Source organism: Fusarium tjaetaba, assembly GCF_013396195.1.
Source record: "Fusarium tjaetaba strain NRRL 66243 chromosome Unknown NRRL66243_c0000073, whole genome shotgun sequence".
Classification (NCBI taxonomy): domain Eukaryota; kingdom Fungi; phylum Ascomycota; class Sordariomycetes; order Hypocreales; family Nectriaceae; genus Fusarium; species Fusarium tjaetaba.
This window is the reverse complement of record NW_023501269.1, coordinates 47,945-73,651: the sequence shown is the minus strand read 5'-3', so window position 1 is coordinate 73,651 and position 25,707 is coordinate 47,945. Positions and strand designations below refer to the sequence as shown.

The following is a 25,707-nucleotide window of genomic DNA, read 5'->3' as shown; positions in this document are numbered from 1 at the left end:
CTTCCAAGCTCAACCTGAAGCTGCTGTGGAAGCTCACCTTAACAACAGATTCATAGCTTCACCAACATCACACTTACACTTATCCATCAAAACATTACAAGTCTGTGATACTCTCAAGCAATAGTACTATAGAGAGTACATATCTCAAGATGGATACATCAACTCCCTCCAATTTGATGGGTAAGATCTTCATGACCGAATATTATCACATTGCTAACATCGCTCAGACAAATACCAGAAGATCATCTCCGAGATCCTCAGGTCCTACCGCGATTTGATAAATTGCGTCACTGTAAATGGAATGGACAAGGAAAAGCAAGGCGACTACGAGGCTCAAGCGAATAAGCTTAACTTCAGAGACCCCGATGTCATGGCAGCAGCTGGCTTAAGGACACAAAGAAAGTTTGACGAACTGGTAAGTCACAGCGCGTCAATGAGATATCATCACTTACATGGAACAGTACGAGAGTATCAAGGAACTGCTTGCTCTCACTCGTACAATCAAAGAGCTCTGGGTGTTTGGACCTGTCGACAGAGCTGATGAACATCGCAAACAGAAGGAGGCGCAAATTGACCGCGACGTTGCGGAAATCACTACTCTTTTCAACAAGTTTGACGCGAATGCCATGCGAGACCTTGCGGAGAAGAACGGTGGTACGTGGGAACCTCAAGGAGAAGCTGCGTTGACAGCACCAGCAGCGCCAGCCCCGACTGGAAATTAGAGAGGCATTGGGGCGGCTTCTCGAGAATCATCGCCATCAGTCGCCAGTTCGGTAACACTGGGACGTGAATCATCGGTGGAAAGCGATTTCCCTGGCCTGTGGATATCCTCCAGCTGGGGATGAATCAGAGCGTAGAGGGTCCAGAACGCTCGATTATGATACTCTGGAGAATTAGGCGCGGACACAATATTCAGTTCTATGTTCGAAAAGGCGTTTGTTTAGTATCATGAGGCAGAAGGCCTTCTAATGGGCGGGACCGACGAATATTAATATTGGATGGCGTTTCCGGAGTTGGTGTTCAAAATACCACGATATAGATGGTCGATTTGGGGGCTTTTCAAGAATTCTTATTACTTTATTTGCACCCTTTGGTCATCGCTTAAGCTCCTGATAAATCGGGCTCGTAGAACCCTCTCTAAGACTCTACTAAACCTATCCTGAATTCTTCTAACTTCCGTAATTCTTCTTGTCACTTAGAATCGCCTCCGGCAGTGACTTCGGGGAGGTGAAGTTGTGTTCCTATTTGTATCCATCGATTAGAGATATCATCAAGCTCACTAAGCAGCACCCTTGAGGCAAACATGAGGAGCTCTTGTTCCCGGTTCGAGGCAAGATGGAGTTTGGCAGTGATCGCAGTTCAGCGAGGCAAGGCAGGTGCAGCCACGGCTCCTGCCTCATCAGCTAAATCTGAACCTCCTTCCGAACCACGCGCAGACCACGCGCTCAACGTCCTTCCTCATGTCATAGCCTTCTTCTTCTTCTTTCTCCCTCAATTTTTTCTTTCCATCTTCCTCTGGTCATTCATCCTCGCCATAAACTTGAACCGCGAAACTCCTCTCTTTTGTCTTTCACTTTCATTCCGTGTTCTACTTCATCTCATCATGTTTTCTCAACTATTCATCTTTGCCTTTGGCGTCACGGCTGCCCTTGGCCAAACATCTTATGGAGAGCAGTTTAAGTACTGGGGCTGTGCCACTGTTGACGCTGCCGGCTTCAGCAACCCAGTCCCTCTTCCCAATGGGATCTTGACTCCTGAAGCATGCCAGGCCGCTTGCGCTGGCCATATGTTTGCCGCGGTGTCTCCTGAGTAAGTCATTGCATGACTGCCAAACCAAGCCTAACATTTTCAGTGCCTGCCGTTGCGGAGATGATGCCAACGCCATCAAGTCGGTCGACGAACACTCTTGCAACTACCCGTGTACTCAAGACCCCAACTCTCCCATGTGCGGCGGAATATGCCCCGAGGGTACTCCCAGCATCTCGAACTTGTTCATCATCGAACCGGCTGAGCTTCAAGCTTCCGAACCTGTGCCTCAGCTAGAGAATCCGTTGAACCAGCCTGTGTCTATCAATGCTGTCCCTGCCTCCGTGGCTCCACAGGCTTCATTTGCTTCTGACGCGCTCCCCGTGGCTACATCGTCTCCTCTGCCAGGCGTTCCCCTTTCTCAGAGTGAGGTTGTTCAGGCTTCCCCACTGTCAACTGAGGCCGTTCAGCAACCCCCTGTGACATCAGTTACTCCCCCATCGTCGACTTCCATTCCATCTGATCCTCCCGTCACCTCGTCCGATCAGCCTAAGCAGTCACCTTCGCCGTCGACTATCAGCTTCCCGTCTACTCTCACGCTGCCTTCAAGGGTATCTCCGTTGGCCCCAGCAGCAAGTGCCCCGGAGTCTACGAAGGAGGTGCCTAGACTCCCGCCCAAGTTTCGAACAGAGCCTCCCACAAGTGAGACTTTGGTGACAGAGACGGGCTCTCTCCCCTCCGTAGCACCAACGCAGGTGGATGTGTCAGAGTCGAGGCGGTTTGAGATGTCGATGCTGCGCACAATTGGCGGTCTCCTGTTCGTGGTCATCATGACTATTTAGCGATGAGGTATGGCAATACGACTTCGCATTCATATGCTCTTGGAAGCACCAGAGGGAAGCAATGTCTAGGCAGCTGGGTGGTATTGTGGTTGATGTCAAGCAATCTTGAGGCCGTCTAGGTCAACAGTGTACAATATCTTAATGTGAGGAGAAAAGAATGCACGGCTTATGAGGCTGTTTAGAACATTTGTTCAAATCCGAGTTTGCTGAGGCTGTTAACCTATTCGTGATGATGGTTTCTTTTTGATTGGAATTGGAGATATTGGAGTTTAATGTCAACGGAGTGCGAATTTCCAAGTAGATTCCGTTACAGATAGAGATTGTGATTCATGAATCTTCTGTAGCTAAGTCTCTCGCATCCGTCTCTTGGATACCCTCGGGGAGCAAAAATCATCAGACCCTGATATTGTCAACACAAACTCAGCAAGGGTATCCTGAACTTAGCAACAGGTATTGGATCCTAAGCTTAGGCTAATTTACCCAAACTTTTAATTAGAATCGAGGCCCCTGACTTTTTCCCCTTCCCAGCATCGCCAAAAGACGTCTAATAGCAGAGGATTTGATGAATGTAGGGTAAGCAAATCGAGACTGACGTAAATCAATGCATGAATGGCGGCCCCACTGGAGCTTCGAGTACCAACGCAGGGGAAAGTGGCGGGGTAGAGCTGACGACGGAGCAACCCAAGACAACATCGATACCTACACCTACAACCCATGAGATAGGCAAGATGCAGTCCGGAATCTCAGGTAAGACTACAGGGACTCTAGCGGTAGACTTCTGCTAACAATTGTAGCCTCTCAGGAGCTGCAGGACCAGTTCAACTCGTTGCTGTCGTCAGACGATACCTTTGGTCTCCTCGCAACCATTGAGAAAGAGGCTCTGGTCCCCGTTGCTACGATCCCTTCAAAGTCAAGCTCATTCTCCGATAACCTCTCTGGTCTTGAGCCTCACCTCAAGCCTGATGCCGCGCTCTACATTATCCTCCGTCGTTATGACACCGCTCCTCGATTCATAGCTATTACCTACGTACCCGACTCGGCGAAGGTGCGCCAAAAGATGCTATTCGCCTCAACACGCTTGACCTTTGTACGTGAGCTGGGAACAGAACATTTCCGAGAGACGATATTTGCTACGACTGCCGAGGAATTGAGCGTGAAGGGCTTCGAGAAGCACGATGCGCATAATAAGCTGGATGCACCGCTCACCAAAGAGGAGCAGCAATTGGGCGAGGTCAAGCGTGCTGAGCAGGAGGCGGGATCCGGAACAGGCCACAAGGAGATTCATCTAAGCAAGAACTTTGCTATGCCTATCTCCGAAGACGCTGTTGCTGCTCTGAAGGAAGTTGGCCAGGACGGAGGCCGAATCGTGACGATGCTGGTAAGTACTTGAACCATGAACTGATCCATCCCACATAAACTAACCCCTCTATAGAAAATCAACCCCGATACCGAGGTGGTGGAGCTCGTCCCCGAGGCACCCACTCCAAGTGGGATTGCAGAACTGACGCAGGCCATCTCCTCAAGTGAGCCGCGGTTCACCTTCTACCGCTACACTCACACGCACAACGGCGCCGAGTCGAGCCCCATCCTGTTCTTCTACACCTGCCCGTCAACACCCGGAAACAAGTCCATCAAGTTCCGAATGATGTACCCACTGATGAAGCGATCCGTCCTGGAGGTCGCTGAGCGGGAGGCTGGTCTTAAGCTCGAGAAGAAGTTTGAGGTGGAGGAGCCTAGTGAGATTACCGAGCAGTCGGTTTTGGAGGACTTGCATCCCAAGGTTGCGGCCCGACAGGGCTTTAGCCGACCCAAGCGACCTGGTCGATGAATCTGAGTTCGTGAGATCTGAGTGAAACGTGCTCTTTTTCAGCGCCTCCAGTTTGAAACGGGGCGGTTAGATAAACGTTGAAGATTGATACACAAAAAAAGTCAATTGCCCAAGCTACAAATGCTGGTATTTATCCAAGATGCATGCACGCAATAAGAACCCAAGCCGCCCTTCACTCCAATGCATGGTATACTTGTCCGCTCTCTATACTCTTCATCCTTCTTTTTCTTTTTGTCCTTCTCCTCTCATCTTACCATCCTAGATCGACTCTTCAGCTTCCTTCACAGCAACTTGAACTGTGGATTGATTAGAAACTGAGACGATATAAAACGGCTTTCAAGGTATATGTTGACTGGCGTTCTCGTGGTTCGTCCTTCTGAGTGAAAGGGTTCCCCAACAAAGAGCTTCAGCGGATGATGGTGATTTCGTGGTTTGTTGCCACTGCTTTATTCCTCGTACTTGCCTCCGACTAGGGAAATGTTGCTCTTTTCTAGCTTATCTTTGAGGAACTCGTAGACGGTAAAGGTAACGGCCTGGCCGGGAGCGACACGCATGATTCGAGGGGTGATACCCTTGTAGAAAGCGTGAACTCCTTCTTGCCTGTGAAGAGTTAGTATATGAATCTTTCTCGCTCGAAATGTGTGACTCACTTGAACATGTCTCCAGCAATTCGAGTAATTCGTGTCCAGGCGCTGACTCCAGGCTCAGCAGTAGCCTTTTGCAGACGAGTCTTAATAGTATCGATAGGAGCGTTGCTCATAGGACCCATAGCACCAGAAACAAGGCCGATAAGAGTAGTCTGCCAGTTGGGCAGGTTTGTGTTCTCATACTCAGGCTGCCACTTCTTCAACCAATCCTTAAAGTAGCTGTACGCAGTAAAGTTGACAGCCTGGTTAGAACCCTGCCTCAACGCCGTCAAGCTCACACCGCGGTACAGCGCACCGAAGCCCTCCTCCTTAACAACAGTGTACAGCGCATGCGCAGCATTGCGATACTTGGGGACGTCGAGGGGATCCGCCATGGAGTGGTGCTGCGCCTGGAGACGAATCTTGATAACCTCCATGGGGGTGACGACGGCGACGGCTTCTGTGACACCGGCTGAGAGACCGGCGATGAAGGTGGCCTTTCCGGAGACAACGCCGGTTGTAGGATCAGCGAGGATCTGCTTGTACCACTCAAAGGAGGTGAAGCGGATGGCCATCTTGGGGACGATGCCAGTGAGGACGGCGCCGAGACCCTTGTAGAGACCGAGGGGTGTCTCCTTTGCGATGATGGCGGCGCCGGTCTTGATGAAGCCGCGCTTGGGGGCACCTGGTTGGCGCGCGCGCCTTGAGAGCTGCATGCGGACTTTGATTGTGTCTTTAAATTTCACATGTTAATTACTTTTTTCTTTGGTGGTGAGACTTTTTGGGTTTGCGACTGGAGCTTACCGAGGGGATGACATGCGAGAGCTTCCATCATACCAGCACCACCACCAGCTGCGACTCATGTTAGTTTCTGTACAATTGCGCATGGAGAATTGGTCTCTGAGAACCGTTTTCTTTGGCTGCGACATACCAATGAGGTTGACAGCCGCTGAGGGCGGCTGTTTCTTTCCATTTCCATTCTTTGAAGCCATTGCGACAGAATTGATCTCTCGGTCAATCTTGCGCCGAGTTCAAACAACAACAATTTCAAGGTCCGAGAGGTTTGCGCCGAATTCGTAGAGCCGAGGTTCGGATCGGTGGGATGATTTTATTTACTTTTAGTCTAAGGGCAGCTTCGAGAAGAGGAACAAACGAGACAGAGAGCAAGGGACGGAAAAGTGAAAGAGAGGGCTAAGAGGAGAGAAGAGAAACAAGAGCGGACGGAAATCGGAGGACGAGGGAAACAATTTAAAAGAATAGACAAGAGTAGAGGAGCATATGCCATTGACCACGATCCATGTCGGCGATGGACCGAGTCTAGTAGAGGGTCTAATAATACTTACACACCTCAAAAGGTTATGATTGAAGTCCGGAGAACCCCACATTGTGAACTAGAAGAGCTAGATTACGGGGAAAAATAAGTTGGAGTTGGGGAATGGACGGGAACGGGATTGGGGGTGAGGAAATGGAAGACCTCGGAGGATACCTTGGCAATGAATTGGCTGAAGACGCGGCATTCAAGGTGTGAATATGATGTTATTATTGACTTGAATTGCTCCATCTATAACATGATCTGTTGAAAATACATGCTCATGAGCTGTATACCCAACTAACAAAGTGCATTCTCATCATGGCATGTAGATTCATGCCTTCACACCCTCAACCCAGATGCCGTCCCATCGTCTCTCACATGTTATCCCCTAAACCCCTTCCAGAACCAACACAAGAAACTCTCCCTCTCACTCACCATGAACTCTGACGTCGGCCCTCAGCTCTGGGTTTCTTTAGACCGAGAGGCAATGCCCCACCAGTGGTCCGGGCAGATGGAGGACCAGGGTTCAGAGCATCATTCCATGCGGCCGAGAACAACAAGCCCTCTGACTGTTTCTTAAAAGAGTGGCACATGCTACAACTGTAGAAAGCCCTGAAGGAAATAAGTTTGGTGATCACGAGCTTGAGATGACTCAATCTGTAGAGCGAGCTCGGTGAGAGATTGGTTTGGTTGTAAGTGACGTCGATGCTCTTTTACCGACGGGTTGCCGAGCTTGTGATATTGCGGGGTTCTTCTCCCCGTTAGATACCTAATCAACTTTATTCGTGAGGCGAAAAGGGCAGAGCCATCATGACAACCCAATCCAAGCAGGTGAAGGGAGAATTTACGTATTCATGATCACGAGCTCCAAACAGGGACTCTTTCTGTATCATTGGTTCTTCTTTCATCACCTTCAACGGTAGCTACCACCAATTATCATCCCCCACAGCTCTTTATTTCTACTCACACACCTCTAACCAAGACTCACGCCCTCTCCAAACGGCCATCGTCCGCAAGTCAAGGGGAGAAAATAAAACAATAACTAGCAAGAAAAAAAAAAAGGTGAAGCGCATGACCGAGCTTTGCCGAGGTCTGCAAGTGGACTCAGCCTTTGATTTCCATATCACTTTTCATTTAGAAAATCCAAGATCTATTTTTTATAAATCTCCGGAAATGCTTCACCGTCGGGTAAAGACTCTAGCACAATGCCGTGCCTGTACCTTGTAAAAGGAGAGGATATCGATTGCCGACGTAAAGGATATAAGTGCGGAAACTGTGAGTATCAACTCTTCCGTGCTGTTCCGATAAGATTTGGCATTGCTTTAGAGACATGGCTAGGCACGGATAGATGCCGATGTTATATGCCTTTCCATGTTTCCATTCAACTCGGAGCTCGAGGTCGGAGTTTCGGAGGCTCGGATGTGAGGTTTGATTGGCTGTGTACCTGAGGGCGCTTCCGAGAGAGAGAGAGAGAGTCGGAATGGGAGGGTCCACTTTCGCGGAGCCGCGACGGTCAAAGGTACAGTAGCCGACCCGGCCAGGAAGGTCTCCGCTAGATTTCACGGCTATGCTATTTCGACAGTATATTCTGAAGCTATCTATTTGTTCTCTACTTTAACTGTTTGTGAATGGCCTCATGTCTGTATCCATCCCAAGGATGGTGACCTTGAAAACACGGTATGAAACGGAAGAGTCCCTTGTCACAAATTATACCCGGATGTGACTTCAACCGCCAGGGTCCTACATCATTAATTAGATGGATTTGACTGGTCCGCTTACCGCAAATCATCCTGTATCCACATCCCGATGTTGCAAACCCCCAAAGTCTTGAATTCCGCCAGGTACTGACGATGGGGGACGTTTGGGATGAAACGTAGCAGTGCTTGCCGTGGTTGGTAGTTGCTTGGTATGCTTGATAATGTGATCTTATCTGTTGATATACTTGTAAGACTGTACCTAGCACATCTTTGCTTTGTTTGCTGTTTAAAAACGTGGCAACAAGGCATCACAATGAAGTGGGAGCAAACCTCCATCATAGGGTCTATGCACTGAACACTTCGTGCGACGCGAGTAAGCAGACGCCTACTCAAATACTTGTTTGTAAAGGTCATTCGTACTTATTCATCTCATGACTGTCAGTTGTGTTATCCTGTCTAGGGGAGGAAAGAAAACTCAGGACCTTAACCCTAAGGGATAAAAATCTTTAGTTAAATTTAACCTAAACTTAGGGAACTCTTTACTTGGTTTATTTTAACACCCTATATCAAGGTTCGGTGTTTTCTTGCCCACTGAGGCCTGTCTCTCGTGATCGGAGACAGGTCTGTAGTCAACCCAGGCAACCAATGTGAAGCCTACAGACTTATAGCAAGTCTTCAATCATATAAAGCCAACAAGCCCACTCACCTTTTTTCACTTCACGCTTGAGGACATACTATTTTATATACATTTAGATAGTATCCAATGTCTCATTTCATCTTCAATCTGCTCATCTATACTATAGCGCCTGAATCGCAGTAACTGGCACATCTTTTCCTTATATATCCGCCGCCTCCCCAGCATTTCTCCCTATATTATTCGCTGGCCCACACTCAACCACCCTCCCTCTATCCAACCTCAAGCACCAAGTCGCATCCTCTACCGCCTCCAACCGATGCGCAATCGTGATGACAGTGCTCTCTCTGAGTTCCTGCCTAAGGATCCTCTGCACCATCGCCGCTGTCCCACGATCAATTGACGCCGTCGCTTCATCGAGGATAACAAGGCCACTTCGTCGCAATACAGCTCGACATATACCCACGAGTTGTCTCTGCCCCTGACTGAGGTTCTTTCCACCTGCGTCGATGCGGGTTTCTAAACCCCAGTCGGTACCGAGAACGCGATGGATTGCGTTTGTGCAATCTTGGTCGGAGAACTTGGCTTCTGGGTCGATGTTGTCGTGTAGTGTGCCTGGGAAGAGGATTGGATCTTGTTGGATGAACGTCACTCGATTACGGAGGGCTGTACGGTTGATGTGGGCGAGGTCGATGCTCCCGATGGAGACGGCGCCCGAGCACGGCGCTTGTGTGACCAGGAGAGCGTTTGCGATGGTGGACTTCCCGGAGCCTGTTCGACCGAGAACTGCGCATGTTGAACCACCAGGAATCTCAAATGATACGTTGTCCAGCACCGAGGGGAGGTCATCGGCGTACTTGAATGACATATCCCGGAAACATACACTATCGCACGGTCTGGGCCAGTCTTGCGGAGGCTCGATATCGCCGCTGGGTTCTTCCGGGATACGGTTGAGAGCATCAACTCGTTCGAGCGACACAGCATCGAGCTGAAGAGCCGCAAACTTCTCACATAGCTGTTGAACAGCAATCATTGCAATATTGGTTTGAGTCAGAACAAAACCGACTGCACTAGCTGGTGTGCCCATATATACCATGGAGAGAACGAGGATGGTTCGCATGATGGCTGAAGACATACCGAGTCTAAAGTCGAGCCAGAACGTCATACTCCAGAAGAAGTGATCGTGCTTTTGGAAGTCGTCAACCGCTTCCAAGTGCTTATTCTGAAAGCGGCTTTCAGCCTTGAGAGCACGAATGGTTACAAGACCATCCTGCATGACTCCAATGTTGGCGATGATGGGAGTCAGATATCGCATCTCCATTCGGCGAAGACAGCGTGAGGCGGGGACGTATATACGATAGAAGTACGCGAATAGAAGAGCGACAACAAAGATAACCGCTACGAGGAAGATCTGGTGTGTCATGATGGCGAAGAGACTCAGCGAGAGAGCGACCAGGTTAAACACGAATTGTTCGAGGGGTGCGAGAATTCCACCATCGACCATGCCCATGTCGGAGATGAGACGGTTCTTGAGTTGGCCTGTCGGTGTGATATCGTGGTACCGGAACGACGCCTTGCTGACTCTGTCGATGGCGATTCTGAAGAGTCGTTGAGCTGCTCGGATGCTGATCGAAGCGAGGAGGACTTGGGCGGAGGCGTATGAGAGGATCTGGGCGATTGATAGACCTGCGAGAACGTAGAGCCAGGGCCGAGGGTTTTGGTTAGGATTTGGCAGGCCCCAATATTCGCTTTCGATGAGCGTCTCGAAGTTTGCAGATTCATGGCCCCATGCTTCGAGGAGTCGTGCTCGCGCAATGTCACAGTATCGTGATAGTCCATAGAACAAAGATAGAAATACCCACAGGTGCCATCCTCCTGCACCCATGTACCTAAGATAGATGCCAATAGGAATAGCCCCTGTCTCGGTGACTTCTTCAGGAAGACCCTTGTCGTTTGGGGGTTCTTCGGATACTTGCTCATTAGACATTTCGTGAGGTTGAACTTCAGTTGGACCAGAGTTGGAGAGATGAGGGTGGTCGAGTTCTTCTTTGAGTTCTGTTGGAGTAAGGACATGGGCGTAACCATCGTTGATGTCGATAACTTGATCAGCGTGTCGAAGAACGAGATCATCGCGATGTGTAACGAGGACAATTGTTCGGGTCTTGGCCAGGGGTCCGCAGAGGAAACGTTGAACAATGTAACTCGCTGTATCGTGATCTAGGGCAGCAAGAGGATCATCCAGGAGGACAATTCGACAGCTGCTATAGACCGCCCTCGCCAGTGCCACACGAGCTTTTTGACCGCCAGAGAGTCCAATACCACCCTCCTCGAGCTTCGTTTGATCACCCATAGGAAACGTTGCGAAGTCAGGGATCAGCGCACAAGCACTAATGACTTCTCGATACCTGTCACTATCGAACGATTCATGAAAGGTAATGTTATCTCTGATGCTCTTATTCTGCAACCACGGAAGCTGCTGCGCATACGAGATTGGTTCATCAGCTCTTGAGAAGTAACCGCTCTTGTGTTCCAGCTCGTTGAGGATCGCAAGCAATAAACTGGATTTACCTGAGCCAACTTTACCGCGCACAACAGTCAGACCCGTTGAGAACTTGAGGGTCAAGTCGTGAAGAACAAGATGATCTGTAGCGGGGCGTGCGAAACTTGCTTTGTGGAATTCGATGTCTCGCGGCTCACAGGCGCTGAAGGCGTCTTCGTCTCGGTCGGGTTCGGACATGTATTTGTTGACGCGCTCAACGGGGATAGTGCACTTCCAGACTGCAGAGATAAGATCGAAGGCTTCGCGGGTACTGGCCTCGAGTTGTGCAAAGAGTTGTAGTGAAGGCCAGATGACGTCGTTGGGAAGACCGCGTCCGAGGATGAGTGTGTATAAGCAGATACTCGCAAACGGATAGACTGCGCCTCCAAAGACATTGATCGTGGAGATGGTAGCGTTGACCATAGAAATATGAAACCGCTTCCTCATCTCGACATCTCTGAACCTCAGAATTCGATCTTTCCACGAGGATGTCCAGCCATTGAGCTTAAGCGGGCGACTAGCCTCTACGAAATGCGCAACAGCCTGAGCCCTCCGATCAGAATGTCCCGTCCGTTGACGTTCAAGCTTAATGACTTGACGAACGAGGAGGGAGTTGCAGATGAGGAAGATGACCATGAATCCGAAGCCAACGCAAGATGGCCAGCCCATGATGTCGATGAGGTAGTAGATCGTGACGATGACTTTGATGGGCGTTGCGACGACGCGAGGGAACTCCCAGAATCGCTGGGATATCTCATAGGTATCGCCACGGATTAGGTTGACTACCTTTGCGTTTGAGGCTTGATGGTCTGGCGCTGGTTTCTCTGCTGGTCTGGACTTGTTTCGGCCGCAGCATTTGTTGAAGAACCTGCTAACGCGGTTTGAAGAAGTGTTGCTCTGTTGAGTACCTGCTGAGGGATCTTTCTCTGTCATTTCGGATCCTGGGACAGCTCTTGTGAGGAGTTTGCTGAATAGACCGATGAATGTCTCGCCGCGACTTCGTTCGTAGGCCTTGCGGGAGTACCATCCCGAAGATGTCCTCGCGATTTGGCGGATAGTGTCGATGCTGAGGATAACGACACACCAGAGGCCAGCTTCCGCAGGGTCGTTCATGTCGAGAGATTGATAGAGCTTGCTCGTGAGACGAAGATTAGAAACTTCAGCGACTCGTTCCAGAATAGCTGCGAATGTGCCGATGAGAAGATCCAGGCCGTTTGCTTCGATGAGGCATGGGAGAAGCTTGCCCTTGAGCGTTCGGAATACCTGGTGCAATCTCCAGTGCTGAAACTCATAAGGCAGCTGCCAGACGTCTTCGATGGCGATTTCTCGTTTTTGTGCGATTTCTGATAGCGGGTTTACCCATCTCATGGTCCAAAATTGGAAGAGGGTGAGGTTGTCTTCCGGACTTCGGACATGGTTTGATGGAGCGGCTTTGGCGTTTCCGATATCTGAGGAGCCCCAGAATGGGTTTCGGAGGGGCATGTTCATGATGACCAGAATCGCCAGGATTTCAAGGGTGAGATGTCCAATGTCGAAGCGGTTGATCGAGTTGGCCTTGAAGCTGAGGTAGTAGATCGCTCTGAGGGCTAGAGTCGTTGCCATTATGAGAAAATACTGCAGCATCAATAACTTGGGAGCTTGGACGGGTCTATCCAGAACCGTGACCAAGGCCACGACAGTCCATGGCACAAGCTCCATTGACGAAGCTTTGTGATGAGAATGAACAATAGCAGAACTAATCGCCAACCCCAGCCCAAGCAAGGCAATGAGCAGAAGACATAAAGTCCAGAAAGTCCATTTTCTCTTCTTGGGATGAAACGGTGGCGGTTCTTCTGCAAAAGGTTGTAACCAGCGGGGGGTAAACCGTGACAACGGTGTCCGGCAGAGGTATAGCAAAAGTATCGAACATGAAGCTATATCAAGACTGAGCATAACGCCCATTTCGCGCTTCGGCCATGATGTACCCCATGTTGAGTACAACGGTTGGTCTGTGGGTATGTAGTTGAAGAGCTGCTTCGAGAAGCTGGCGTGGTAGAGATCTACAGCAGCCATACTGGCAAATAGCCAGAGTTTCAAGGTATATCAACTGAATAAGGTTCTTAGCTCATCAAGCTTTGGAGATAAACGCCGAGAAGTAGGATGTAATGTAATAAACGGAAACTGAAAGCGTGGTAAATGGTGGTAAAGATGTCAATGGGTGCGAAAATGGCTTGGTAGATGTACAATGGCTTGGGAAATCGGAGGCATAATAAAGCAAACGCTTTCTGTACAACAATAGAGACGTGAAAAACATACAAATTGGGCGTTTGTTATGCTATGCTATGTCCGGGAGCTGGGACGATTCACACATGAGGAAAAAGTTTATTGGCAGGGCGTTACTGATGAGAAAAGAGAGCACAACACACATAAAACGACGAATTATAAGCCATTGGCTCACTGCACAGAGATGAAACAATTCATATGAATCAGATGTTACAATGGGACATTGGTGTATCAATGGCAGAGCGAGAGAAGAGACGCTGGCGGTGAATATGGATTTTCCGTCCCAGTCGCTGTCGACATCAGATCAGAGACCCTTGGATGTCCAATGAGATGCTAGTGGAGAAAAGATGTTCGCTGTTGAGCGTGGAGTATTTCTCCGGATACGGCTTGGTACAGATATTCGCTGATCATTGAGCATGGGGGGGAGCAGGGAGCAGAGGGGGTTGGATGTTAACGTAGGATTCATCAAACTCGACTCAACGATGTTGTTGGTGATCTGCACCTCAGAGGCACAGTGAAAATGAATTGTTTCGTCCTGATCTGTTCTGCTTGTGTGTGATTAAAAATACAACGCTCTCAACCAATGTCCTTTTTTCCTTTCTTAAACAAGTAGAGCTCCTCCTGCAACCGCAATGGTCATTAGAGTTATCATGCCGACGCCGTTGGCTGACCAGGCCTGCAGCGCAGCGACAGCGTTGTCGCTCGTTGTTGAGGATGCAGCTGAGCCGGTGCTGGTAGCAGTGCCTGAAGCGGTGCCGCTCGATGAGGAGTCGGCCTTGGAGTCGTTGCTCACGAGCGCGGAGAGTTTGTCGTCGTCGACGAATGAGGCCTTCACCGAGGTTGCGTTCTTGCAGTCGCTGGGAGGATCGGCCTTGCCCTTGACGAAGTTGGCAGCGATGCACTGAACTTTATTAGCATTAGACCTAAGAGATTTAGAGCAAGGACATACCTGGTAGAGAAGACCGTCGACGGCAGAGGATACAACGTTGACCCAACCCTTCTTACCAGCGTATTTCTCAGGAACAGTGACCTGCGGCTGGCAAAAGGCACCGAGACCGCTCTGCTGAACAATAGGAAAGACCTGCTCCCAATCGCCATCGGCCTTCTCATTGAGCGTCACGCGGAAGAGCCAATTGCCCTGCTGATGCGTCGACAGCAGAGCGATAGCCTCGCCGCCGACGTGGAAGTCGACGAGCTTGTCCTTGGAGAGGTCGGGCGTGAAGCCGCCGCAGGGAGACTCGCCCTCGTTGTCGTCCTTGAAACCGATGGTCTCGGGATACTTGACCTCGAAGTGGGCGAGGGAGATGCCGCAGAGGAGAGCGGTTGAGAGGAGAGTAGAGGAGCGCATCTTGATGTTGGTGTTTTGGGGAGTGTGTTGTGAGTGTGTGGTTTGGGTGAGCTGTGCTGGGTTGGAGTTGGTGGGCGGCTGAGCCGCTGCTTTTGTAGGAGTTGCGGATATCGGCAAGGGGATTAGGGAGAGGCTGAGCTAGTGTGAGCTGTGTTTCGCTAACAAGGTGTGTATGTTACCGTGTTGGATATCAGCCCGTTGTGAGAAATGACCTTCTATTGGGATCATTTAACTCAAATACTTCAAGGCAATAACATTTTCGACTCGTTGGTAGTCAGACCTTATATCAACTCAAGTTACACATACTTCCAGTTCCACAGCATGAATACGCAGCATCTGCAAACTCCCCATCATGAAAGCTACGTCATTGAGGCTCTGTGCTCCCATGATGAACCCTCCCATCAATGCAAGCCATCTTCACTAGCCTGAAGCAATTCACGCCAATTCCCCATCAAACGTGCATCCAAAACACCCAAAGCCTCATAAAAAGTCAATTTTGCAACGGCGCAGAGACTTTTCCACCGCAGAGTCTAGCAGTGTAAGCCTCCATCGCCAAATGCCGTGTTAGTGGTGAGCAGGTTTTCCGCTCTACCCCAAGAGTTCTAGACCTCGCAGGGGAAGAAAAACAGGGGTCCTTGACATGCGGAGGAGCCAATCAGAGGGGCAGCGTGCACGGACCTGAGGTTATTTGAGCAAGTTTCTCTGGTGTTAGTGAGCGAGTTTTTTGTCAGACCATGAAGAAGTTGAATCAACGTGAGAAGGTTTGATGAATGAATGGTGATAAGTATTCGGATACTCGGCATGCACGGATAGAACGGATATAGTTTTGGGGGAGATTTGAAAATTGAGATGGTAGTTGAGAGTTTGAGTTTTGGTAATTTTATGCGCAATTTGGCCGTTGTTCGACGTTTCTACTGCCGGGTGTAGCCTCAAAGTATCAAGCTCGCATCGCTTGATTGCACCAATCTAAAGAGGTTAGTTGCAGATACAAGCGATCTGATGGGCATCTCGCCTCGCCTCGCTTCGTCTCGTCTGGCAATCAATCACACTCCGCGGGGTTTGACTCTTCTTCACTACCTTATCCAACATCAGCATTCGGGCTCTTTCATACCCGGCGACCTGTGACTTTGACATCTTGTTCGATACAGTCACCGTCAGCGGTTTCATCATACCAACTTGCTCATTCATTCTCACCTGTCACGCAGTCGGAGGGAAACTGGACACTTGCATTCGAACAAAACTTGGCTTGCTTGCAGGTAACATGAGTAACTGAAGCGCAAGACCATACCATCATAGCAAAGGATTGCCTATGAGCCAGAGATACATTGGCTCTATCACGACGCTGGCCGTCTGAACCTCCCCAACTCAAGTCACATCGAACCCGCGCCACTGGCGCATCATAGCCCATCATGGATATGGGTAACATGCATCATGACCCCGGCTTGCGGATGGATGTCAACTATGCCTTTGCTCGCGGGTACTGGTATACCATCGCTGGTGTCGTCGGCGCACTCGCTGCCATTCGCGGCATCAACCATCTCGACGCTCAACAAAGGTACGTCGCTTGACGACCTCTCGCTAAACACACTGACACTTCACCAGATTAAAAGCATGTCGCGATCCATCAATAGACCATCCAACACGTCCACGAGGAGCACTCAGTCAAGCATGGGCGACAGCAACCGCCGTCGTCCGCGAAATGGGCCATCCACAGTATTACATCCCCGTCAATGGCCTTCGATGGGCAACACCGCTTCCACTCGGTCGAATCATCGTTCTAGCATGTTATTGGGTCGTTATTGTCTATATAATGAGCTGGCAGGTTTCGAAAAATGATGTGTATTACTGGGAGCGCATCGGATATCGCAACGCATGGGTCACTCTAACCCAGTTCCCGCTCCTCTACCTTTTGGCGACAAAGGTCAACGTTATCGGATTCTTGATTGGGAGCAGTCATGAGAGGCTTAACTGGTTGCATCGATGGATTGCGCGGACTATGTTTGTTACTGCGACGGTTCATGGCTTTCACTTCTGGACTATGTGGGTGCGCGCTGAATTCCTTGACTACGCACTTCAGATTATGCCGCTGGTCAAGTATGGACTCGCAGCTTGGGCAATTCTGCTCTGGAACGTCGTCACAGGAATTGTTCCCATTCGAAGGCTTTCGTATGAGGTTTGGGTGGCTCAGCATGTGCTTACAAGCATCATCATGCTGTGGTTACTCCACAAGCATATTCCCTCGAATGCTCGATGGCTGTTGTGGATGAGTGTTTCGTTCCTCGTCTTCGACCGCGCTATGAGATGGGTACTTCTGCTTTGGCAAAATGTCCGTCTTCGCCCACAAGGAACAGAGTGTCAAGGCATGAAGCACCTTGGACATCGAGTCGTTACCCGCGCCGTTGGACAAGCCACGACTGTCGTTACCATCAAGGATGTACACTTCAAGTGGAAGGCAGGACAGCATATTTACCTTTGGGTCCCACGTCTCGGACCCTTCGAAGCGCACCCATACACAATCGCATGTGCGCACAAACTCGAAGGCGCATGCTGCTGCAACAGTATACAGCTTGTTGTGCGCGCCCATAACGGATTCTCCAAACGACTGCACGAATATGCGACAAAGAATTCGGGGTCCGAACTTACAGGCTTCGTATCAGGGCCATATGGCGTTCCTCCGAAGTGGAATATTTACGAAACACTGGTACTCATTGGAGCATCAACTGGAGCCAGCTTCGTTGTTCCCATACTCGAAAGCATTGCGGCGGCGCAAAAGTCGAATTGCACACGAAGAGTCGAAATTATCCTCGTTGCGAGAACATCTCAAGAAATCGAGTATTACGTCGAAAGGGCCGAAGAGGCCGGCAGAATGGTACGAGCCAAAGGCGTCGGTGTAAGCATCCATATCGCCATAACAAGCTCCAATCAAACAGGCCCGGTCTTTGCTCGATCAGAGTCCTCAAACACAAGCGACTCGGACGACATCCAACCCGTCAAGGGACCAACGACAGGATGCTGCTGCAGCGCAAACGGTCCAGACGAGAAAGGCTGTCCAAGCGACTCTCCCTGCCGCGGGAAGACAACCGCCACTGTTCCAGAGCTCATCCGCGAATACACGTGCAGGCCAGACATCGAGACCATGATTCGCGAGCCGGTGGAGCAGGCTTGGGGAGAAACAGGGGTGGTTGTTTGCGGCGGGCGCGAGATAGTGGCACGGACGAGGAATTGCGTGAGTCGTTTGAGCGATGAGCGAGCTGTGCATAAGGGGACGGGAGCGCAGGGGATATATCTGCATGTCGAGGAGTATTCGTTTTAGATTTAGGGTCGATAGATAATGATGATGTTATGATTGATGTTAAGCGCAGTGAAGTGAGGGACAGGGATTAATCGGTGGCGGTTAGAATGTGGTTGGTGGTGTGCTACGGCAACAGGCCCAGGTCTAGCTAGACAGACCAGGGGATCAAACAGAAACCTCCACTCGACAGTCGGCTAACAAATACATACTGCACTGAATGCATTGACGTATGATGAAACAAACGCTCTCCTCCTCCTTCAACTCTCGATATCGTGATACCCATTCCAATTCTAGACTATCGTGGAATGCAAAACCGAGTTATCCAAATCCACCCTCTAAAGCTAAAGCCCCCGGCACATCGATAGCTCCCTTCCACTAGCACTAGGCTACTACCCTCAACTAGGCTAGCCCCAGCCTCTCCAATTGGTCCCTCCCGTCCCTGACCCTTGAACCCCCGAATCTCCATTCCTCCACTTTCTCTTCATCACTTTATTTCCTCTCCAGCATCAACAACGCTCGCTGTGTCTCTCTTTTTCCTTTTCTTTTAAATGCTTCATCGCTGAGACTTTGTTTTTCGTTTTCCCTCAGCGAGCCATGCCTTCACGGCCGGTGCGGCGTAATCGCCCGCAGAGGCTGTCGAGGCCTTATGCCATGACGCATGCGGGCGTGAGATTGATTGCTTGGATTACCAGCCTCGCTGCAATTCTGATGCTCGCATTTGTTGGCAAAGAGTGGCCTTCGAAGAGTCAGGTTATCATCGCTGGTGCTGTCGGTGTGAGCAACCCCTCACCTCAGAATTTCTGGTTACGCAAAACTGACGTGCTCTAGTGTGCAATTGCAATGCTCAACGATAGCTGGGAGGTTCTAGCAGTGACAGATGCTTCATTCACAGTCCCCAGATTAGCTACCTCTAGAAGAGTCCTGCACGACTTGTTCTCCCTAGCTCTTTGTGTTGGCGGAATCATTATGATGTGGGTATCAAACATCAACATCACCGACGACAAGAACGCCGAGCAGAAGCGTCAAGAGCAATGGCTCATGGCTGCCCTGTGGGCTTTGATCGCCGTGGTGTAAGTTATCCCACTCTTTTGAAAGGTCACGTTGCTAATACCCGTAATGTAGTGGCTGGAGATTAATCTTTGCTGTCTGGGGTTGTGTGGATTGTACTGGCGAGGCCAGACGTGCGGCGCGGAGAAGACAGCGTCGGAGAGGAAGAGAAAATGATCCCTGGCGACAGATGGGGATTCTCTGAATGATGTGCTATTGTGTTACGATTTGAAGTTTTGATGGCAGACGAGGAACGCGACATTTATGCATTCAACGGCGCTTGGTGTTTGGGCTTTGGCACGATAGACATGCCGATTTGTTTACCACGACTGAATTTCTTTATGGCGAGAGGGTTTTCGACGACATTATGGGCCCGAATGACCACCGGAGTTGATCGTGGCATCGATCGGCCCGGTAACGACTGTCTATGCCGTCATACCTTGAACCTTTGGACCACCTATTCTACGGCTGATCCTTCTGGACCTTCCTATGCGACATCGAGGAGTTTGCAAGCGCCCATGCACGAACTCCGACATCTCTTCGATATTGCGCGGAAACTGCACGGACGACTGTCAAGCCAGACCATACCGAAATGCTGGACGGCATCGACACGAGCATTGGTATCAGATGGACTTTACCTTCGGCCGAAAGCGGGGGTTCACCATTGTTACTGTATGAATACCAGCGCCGAAGCTATGAGAGATGGGCCAGGTCATATTGCTCTCGACAGTCACCGAATAACGACGATTGAATCTGTTGTTGAACTTTCTGAGCAATTGATGAGACCAACGAAGAGGGCTACGACATCTGTTGTTGAAACTACAGAGGGCTGTGGCGCATATGAGGTTTAAGTTTCTCATCGGTTTGGATGAACTGCCCATACCCCCACGCGGAATCGGTTACAGAAGGAGAATGGGATACAGAACATCTTGATGACCGCTTGTTCGCTCATTGACTTTGAGCCTCAAAGTTTTTATAGCTTTTACTATCGAACCCGAAATACCAACCATGTTCAAGATAAACGCCCCTTCCAAATTCCCCTCGTCATTTTCCCCTCAGAATACTCCGAACTTACTGTCATAGCTACTCAGCAAGCCCTCTGAGGTTTATCTTGAGGTGGTTCGTGTTATCTGTCGCTTGACACCAATGCTTATGGTTCATGCTTCACAGAGTTACTGAATCTATAGATACCGACTACATTGGGTCTGCTTCCAAACTGTCCCGAGGCTACTGCTCCTACCAGCTGATGGTTTCGAAGAATCTCGTGAGCTAATTCGTCTAAAGCGATGCAAGACTCGGATTCGACGTTCCATGCCATTCCCCTCTTGAGGTTATCTGGAATCTAGTTACCCATCGGCTGTTCGATTCGACAAGATCTAGGTTTAAAGATCCTTTGGATTGCGGAGACGCAGTTCTACACAATACATGTGATGGCTCCCCTAGAGCAGCCAAAGGCAATCACTCCAGGTGGCGATATTACTCTTGTGGAAATCACAGCTCGAATCAACGACGAGCCGAAGCAAAGCGGCGGTAGCAGCCAAGAGAGCAAGGAGCAACAAGAACCAAGAGAACCTCTCAAGGACACCCTAAGAAGGCTTGTGGAGGAGCACGAACATGACCAGAATTTCCCCGACGACCTTCTCAACCGGGCGCGCAAATACCTCGAGAACAAAAATGACGAGCAGCAAGATGCTGAGCGAGGCCAGAGCATCTCTAGAGAGTTCGAGGCTCAGAAGGAATTGATGCTAAATAGCTCCATCTATCCTGAAGTCCGAGCTGTTGTGGATGATACGGACGACCCGACCTTGCTAGTCGGCACATTCAGGGTATTCCTTTTGGGAACAATATTTGCAATCATTGGCACTGGGGTCGAACAGTTCTTTTCACTCCGAATGCCTCCTATTGGACTTTCGACATTCATTGTACAGATCTTAGCATTACCTGTGGGGAAGCTGTTGGCGAGATGGCTGCCGACAAGGAAGTTCCGGATATTTTCGTGGGAGTTCACACTCAATCCTGGACCTTTCAACCAAAAGGAGCAGATTCTCATTGCAATGATGGCAAATGTAACGTTTGGCGGTTCTGCCGTTGGAGCCTTCATCGTGAGCATCATTCAAGTCCTGAAACTTGATATCTTTTACGGGGAGAAGAATCTCTCGAATAGTATTCCTTGGCAGATCCTCACGCTCATATCGACCCAGTTCATTGGGTATGGATGTGCAGGTCTGGTTCGAAGGTTCCTGGTTTACCCGCCCTCGATGATCTGGCCAAAAGCATTGGCAAATATTGCACTTGCCAAGGCGTTGAACAAGGACAATGGACATTCAGAAGATACAGTGCACGGATGGAAGATGTCGCGATACAATTTCTTCTTGGTCTGCTTTACTTCCATGTTCTTCTACTTCTGGATTCCAAATTACCTTTTCAAAGCTCTTTACTTGTTCAATTGGCCGACCTGGATATCACCAGGAAACGTCACACTCGCCCTCATAGCTGGATCAACCTGCGGTTTGGGCTTCAACCCCTTACCAACACTGGACTGGAACGTCGCCACGTATCTCGGCGACCCTATAGTAACACCTTTCTTCACACTTATGAACTTTGCAAGCGGCATGGCAATATGGGGCTTCATAGTCGCGCCATTGGTATACTTCAAGAATGTCTGGAACACGGGCTACTTCCCTATCAACAACAACTTCATCTACGACAACCATGGCTTGCGGTACAACCTCTCGCGCGTATTGCTGCCCGACCTTACGCTTAATCAGACCGCGTACCACGAGTACAGTGTCCCCCTCATGACATCCACTCAGGTGATCAAGTATGCGGCTGCCTTTATGATATATGTTGCTACACCCGTGCACATGTACCTCTGGCACCGTAAGGATATCATGTCTAGGCTACGAGCTTGTTGGGCACGGAAGTCGCGAGACGAGGAGTTCAATGATGTGCACAACCGTCTTATGTCTGCGTATCCAGAGTGTCCTCACTGGTGGTACGCTGTCATTCTCGTTGCGTCTTTCATCATCGCCTGTGTCTCGGTGAGTCTGTGGCCAACTGGCATGCCAATATGGGGCATCGTCCTAGCTGTCCTCTTCACCGTCGTGTTGCAAATTCCAATTGGGATGCTCTTGGCTGTTACGAACATGGAGATTTCAACGCGTATCCTCTCCCAGCTTGTTTCTGGCTATATGTTTGAGGGCCAACCAATTCCGAACATGATTTTCCAGATGTTCAGTTTCATGTCGACACATCAGTCGCTCAACTTTGCCAGCGATCTCAAGCTCGCGCACTATGCCAAGATCCCACCGAGGTGGGCGTTCGCTGCACAGGTTTATGCGACGCTTCTGGCAGGTTTTGTTGGGTTGGGCGTGAATCACTAGTTACTCCGTAACATTAAGGATGTATGTCAAGCGCATCAGAAAGACCGCTTCACGTGTCCCCATACGCACACATTCTTCATGTCCTCAGTGATATGGGGCGTCGTCGGACCACGTCGATTATTCGGCACCCAAGGCCCCTACCGAGCCGTCACATACACCATCCCCATCGGTGTCATAGTCCCCGTAGCCGTGTATTTCATGTCCAAGCGGTGGCCCAACACCTTCTGGCGCAACGTCAACGCGCCAATCCTATTCATAGGACCGATGGCGTGGGCACCGTTCAACTGGAGCTACATGCAGGGCTCGATAGTTCTGGCGTTTGTGTTCAACAAGGTGATCAAGAGGCGGTACGCGGCGTGGTGGGAGAAGTACGCGTACGTGCTGACGAGTTCTATGAGCGCAGCTATTGGTATATCTGGCGCAGTGATGTACTTTGCGGTGCAGCATCCGGGGATTGCGCTGGATTGGTGGGGGAACAGGGTTCAGAGTGAGGGTGTTGATCAAGGGGGCTTTGTGGCCAGTGGAAAGGTTGTTGGCTGTTCGGTGTTGAAGATGCCTGAGAAGGGTTACTTTGATATCGGGGTAGACTGGAAGGTGTAAGTCACAGATGGTTCGGAGCTGAGAAGTGTTTGCGTATCGACAATGTAACTGATGTGTTTCATTAACTGCCTACTCTAACTGTTAAGATATCTAGCATAGTCAATGTAGTTTTAACCTGTCATGAAGATATCATCCATGAGAATTTGTCAACAACCTAACATTAGACTTGAATAGCACAGACTTGGAGTGATCTCACCCTGAGGCGAGGGCCAAGAATAGCAACACGAGTGTTCCTGACAGCTGACACTTGCACTAACACTAACACACCTGGGTTAATAATTAGACTTTGCCCTCGACATAATTAGCAACTGAATTTGCCATCAGTATCTGCCTGCCTGTTAACCGCGCGCGGATAATGAAACATGCGGCCACAAACGCGCCGTCGATCGACAGCCTGATAATGTCGCCACTTTGTTGGTTGTTGGTTCTGTATATAACTATTTCGGTAAGACCAGAATGAAGACCGAGACGGTTACAGAGCACCAATCATCTGATACACATTCAAGAGCTGCAATGAGACTGAAACAGGGCGCCAGAGGAACTCATTTTAGATAAACTTTATCATGATAATCGTATCATCGTTCGAACGTGGGCGTTTGGTGAAGATGCAAAGTGAAAGTCGCGTACCCGGGAGCTCGGTTCGGCGCTTGGAGTTAAGACGGGAGAGTCTGCGTATCAATCGCTCTAGATACTCGAAATGGAACAAAGTTGGCCATCGGAATTAAGAAACGAAGGTCGTGTGTAAGCTGAAATTCGAAGGAAGAGGCAACCAGAAAAAATACGGAGTTAAAGTTCAACAAGGAATGGAAGAGGAAAAGCGATGATGGAATGGTCCGTAGGTAGGGAATGAGGTATATCAATCCAAACATGAAAAGCTGCTGCGCCTACTCTGCTCTCTCTAGGTCTCACTCTGAGCTCTTAGGGAAGAGGCAGTGCCACAGAAGCGAACGAGCTACAGCAGAGGGGCCAGGGTCAAGGTTCTGCCTTACAGGGCTGGAAGGCGCCATTCCGCTTTGGTCTAGGTCTTGGAGATGGGGTCAAGTTTGAGGCCTTTGCTCAGCCCTTTTTTCTTTTCTTCAACGGATGCATTGTACATGCATAGTATGCATTGGTTCTTGATCGAGATGCTGATACATGAGATGATTACAATTCAAAAACTGCGAAGCAAACTCTTTTGAGAAATCAGAAGATCTTTTCGGTGAGGCAGCCAGAAAGGCAACATCGTCCTAGGTAGTTTTTGGGGGCCGTTTCGTGCGTTAGCTAACTAACTTAGTTCTTATCGGAAGAGGCAGCACTCGCTCGGTGCCGGAAGAGTCTGAAATCTATATTGTATGTACCTTGCGTGGTATTTTGGCTGTCATGAACCAATAGAATAATGGGATTGTTGCTAATGCCTGTCTATGTTACTGTGCCGCGAGCTGGGGAATCACAAATTAGACTGTGGATATCTGTCCATGGCTTGGGACTTCGGTTTACTCCGTACTTCTCGTTTCAATACCGAGGAAAGTCAAAAGGGAAACGTCATTTGGGCCTGAAGCTATTCGCACCACGTTGTGTAACGCTGCAATGCGCTTTTGACAAGTCTACATGAGATGACGTACGCGCGCCCTTGGTCCTACATACTTTGAAAGATACCTTCTGGCATCTTCCAACGGCTATTGATCATGTTCTGCATCATTGTGCAAGCCTTGTGCTTCCCGATATGACAAGCATAGGTTGGTTCATCTGTGCGATGTTAGTTCCCGCTGCATGTCAAAAGGAAGAGGCATCCAATGAATCCTTGACGTTGATCAAACTTATTGTGCTGACACTGATGATATCAATGCGAGGCTGAACAAAACTGATCTTGGAAGAATGATGCTGGTGGTTGATCCTGGTTAGCTTAGGGCTGAGGCTGTGAGAACTGGCGTCGATTCTTTGGGCGGATCCAAGCCTCGATAGGCGTCCCCTAGCACTGCCCAAGTGCAAGTGTAAGTGGAAGTGGAAACAGGGGCGTGACTCAGAGCGAATGAGGTCGAGGTCACCGAATGCAGAACATTGCAGCACTTGCATAGGGAATAATGTACTTTAGTCCTTGACTGGTCTAGAGGCGTTTTAGTCCTGGATGACTCAATCGCCGGGGGGGATCCCATGATGCGAGATAATGGGGTATTGTAGTCTTTGACCGAAGGACATTTCTCGAGTCCGACGGACAAACTCGCGATGCGACAAAGGGAACGAAATATACTCGGGATAGTAATTACACTTGTTGGTACATAGAATTTTCCCATTCTCATGATCATGATGTCTGTTGGTGATAATTTTAGGGTCATGTTTCAACCGTGGCCGCGTGTTGTTGGCCATTGAAGTCCTAGATTACGTTGTCTTCCAATTGTAAAATACCAATTCATCTGCCCACGAGTTGATTTACTCTCTAATTACGGGATTGTCACTTGTCGTCCGTGTCCTGATCTCCCGCTTCGATACCCGTTTTCTTCGATCCCACTAACCTTGAATTACAGAGTCAACGATTATCCTAGATTGAATCAATTCATGTCTGGCGGTTCGAACC

General features: G+C 49.6%; 8 protein-coding genes across 8 annotated transcripts; 5 read left to right on the top strand and 3 right to left on the bottom strand.

Annotated features, from left to right (window-relative positions):
- Positions 1–149: 149 nt before the first annotated feature.
- Positions 150–722, top strand: FTJAE_3908 (uncharacterized protein; the record flags this gene model as incomplete). Its single annotated transcript, XM_037350256.1, has 3 exons — positions 150–180; positions 228–415; positions 462–722. The coding sequence occupies 3 exons, from the start codon at positions 150–152 to the stop codon at positions 720–722; spliced, it is 480 nt and encodes a 159-aa protein (XP_037209013.1).
- Positions 723–1,303: 581 nt separating this feature from the next.
- Positions 1,304–2,588, top strand: FTJAE_3907 (TWF1-twinfilin an actin monomer sequestering; the record flags this gene model as incomplete). The annotated part of the gene is made up of 2 exons (XM_037350255.1): positions 1,304–1,809; positions 1,853–2,588. The coding sequence occupies 2 exons, from the start codon at positions 1,304–1,306 to the stop codon at positions 2,586–2,588; spliced, it is 1,242 nt and encodes a 413-aa protein (XP_037209012.1).
- Positions 2,589–3,316: 728 nt separating this feature from the next.
- On the top strand, positions 3,317–4,416 carry FTJAE_3906 (PTK9 tyrosine kinase 9; the record flags this gene model as incomplete). Its single annotated transcript, XM_037350254.1, has 3 exons — positions 3,317–3,335; positions 3,383–3,966; positions 4,021–4,416. 3 exons carry the CDS (start codon positions 3,317–3,319, stop codon positions 4,414–4,416), a joined length of 999 nt encoding a protein of 332 aa, XP_037209011.1.
- Positions 4,417–4,862: 446 nt separating this feature from the next.
- On the bottom strand, positions 4,863–6,034 carry FTJAE_3905 (succinate fumarate mitochondrial transporter; the record flags this gene model as incomplete). Its single annotated transcript, XM_037350253.1, has 4 exons — positions 4,863–5,016; positions 5,067–5,763; positions 5,847–5,894; positions 5,974–6,034. 4 exons carry the CDS (start codon positions 6,032–6,034, stop codon positions 4,863–4,865), a joined length of 960 nt encoding a protein of 319 aa, XP_037209010.1.
- A 2,570-nt stretch (positions 6,035–8,604) lies between these two features.
- On the bottom strand, positions 8,605–12,826 carry FTJAE_3904 (bile acid transporter; the record flags this gene model as incomplete). The annotated part of the gene is made up of 3 exons (XM_037350252.1): positions 8,605–8,705; positions 8,758–8,785; positions 8,993–12,826. The coding sequence occupies 3 exons, from the start codon at positions 12,824–12,826 to the stop codon at positions 8,605–8,607; spliced, it is 3,963 nt and encodes a 1,320-aa protein (XP_037209009.1).
- Positions 12,827–14,087: 1,261 nt separating this feature from the next.
- FTJAE_3903 (gpi anchored protein) lies at positions 14,088–14,834 on the bottom strand (the record flags this gene model as incomplete). The annotated part of the gene is made up of 2 exons (XM_037350251.1): positions 14,088–14,387; positions 14,436–14,834. 2 exons carry the CDS (start codon positions 14,832–14,834, stop codon positions 14,088–14,090), a joined length of 699 nt encoding a protein of 232 aa, XP_037209008.1.
- Positions 14,835–16,243: 1,409 nt separating this feature from the next.
- FTJAE_3902 (ferric reductase (metalloreductase)) lies at positions 16,244–18,147 on the top strand (the record flags this gene model as incomplete). The annotated part of the gene is made up of 2 exons (XM_037350250.1): positions 16,244–16,389; positions 16,437–18,147. 2 exons carry the CDS (start codon positions 16,244–16,246, stop codon positions 18,145–18,147), a joined length of 1,857 nt encoding a protein of 618 aa, XP_037209007.1.
- A 573-nt stretch (positions 18,148–18,720) lies between these two features.
- On the top strand, positions 18,721–23,255 carry FTJAE_3901 (OPT family small oligopeptide transporter; the record flags this gene model as incomplete). Its single annotated transcript, XM_037350249.1, has 8 exons — positions 18,721–18,900; positions 18,955–19,196; positions 19,249–19,280; positions 19,408–20,018; positions 20,257–20,292; positions 20,520–22,544; positions 22,596–23,152; positions 23,243–23,255. The coding sequence occupies 8 exons, from the start codon at positions 18,721–18,723 to the stop codon at positions 23,253–23,255; spliced, it is 3,696 nt and encodes a 1,231-aa protein (XP_037209006.1).
- Positions 23,256–25,707: the final 2,452 nt, after the last annotated feature.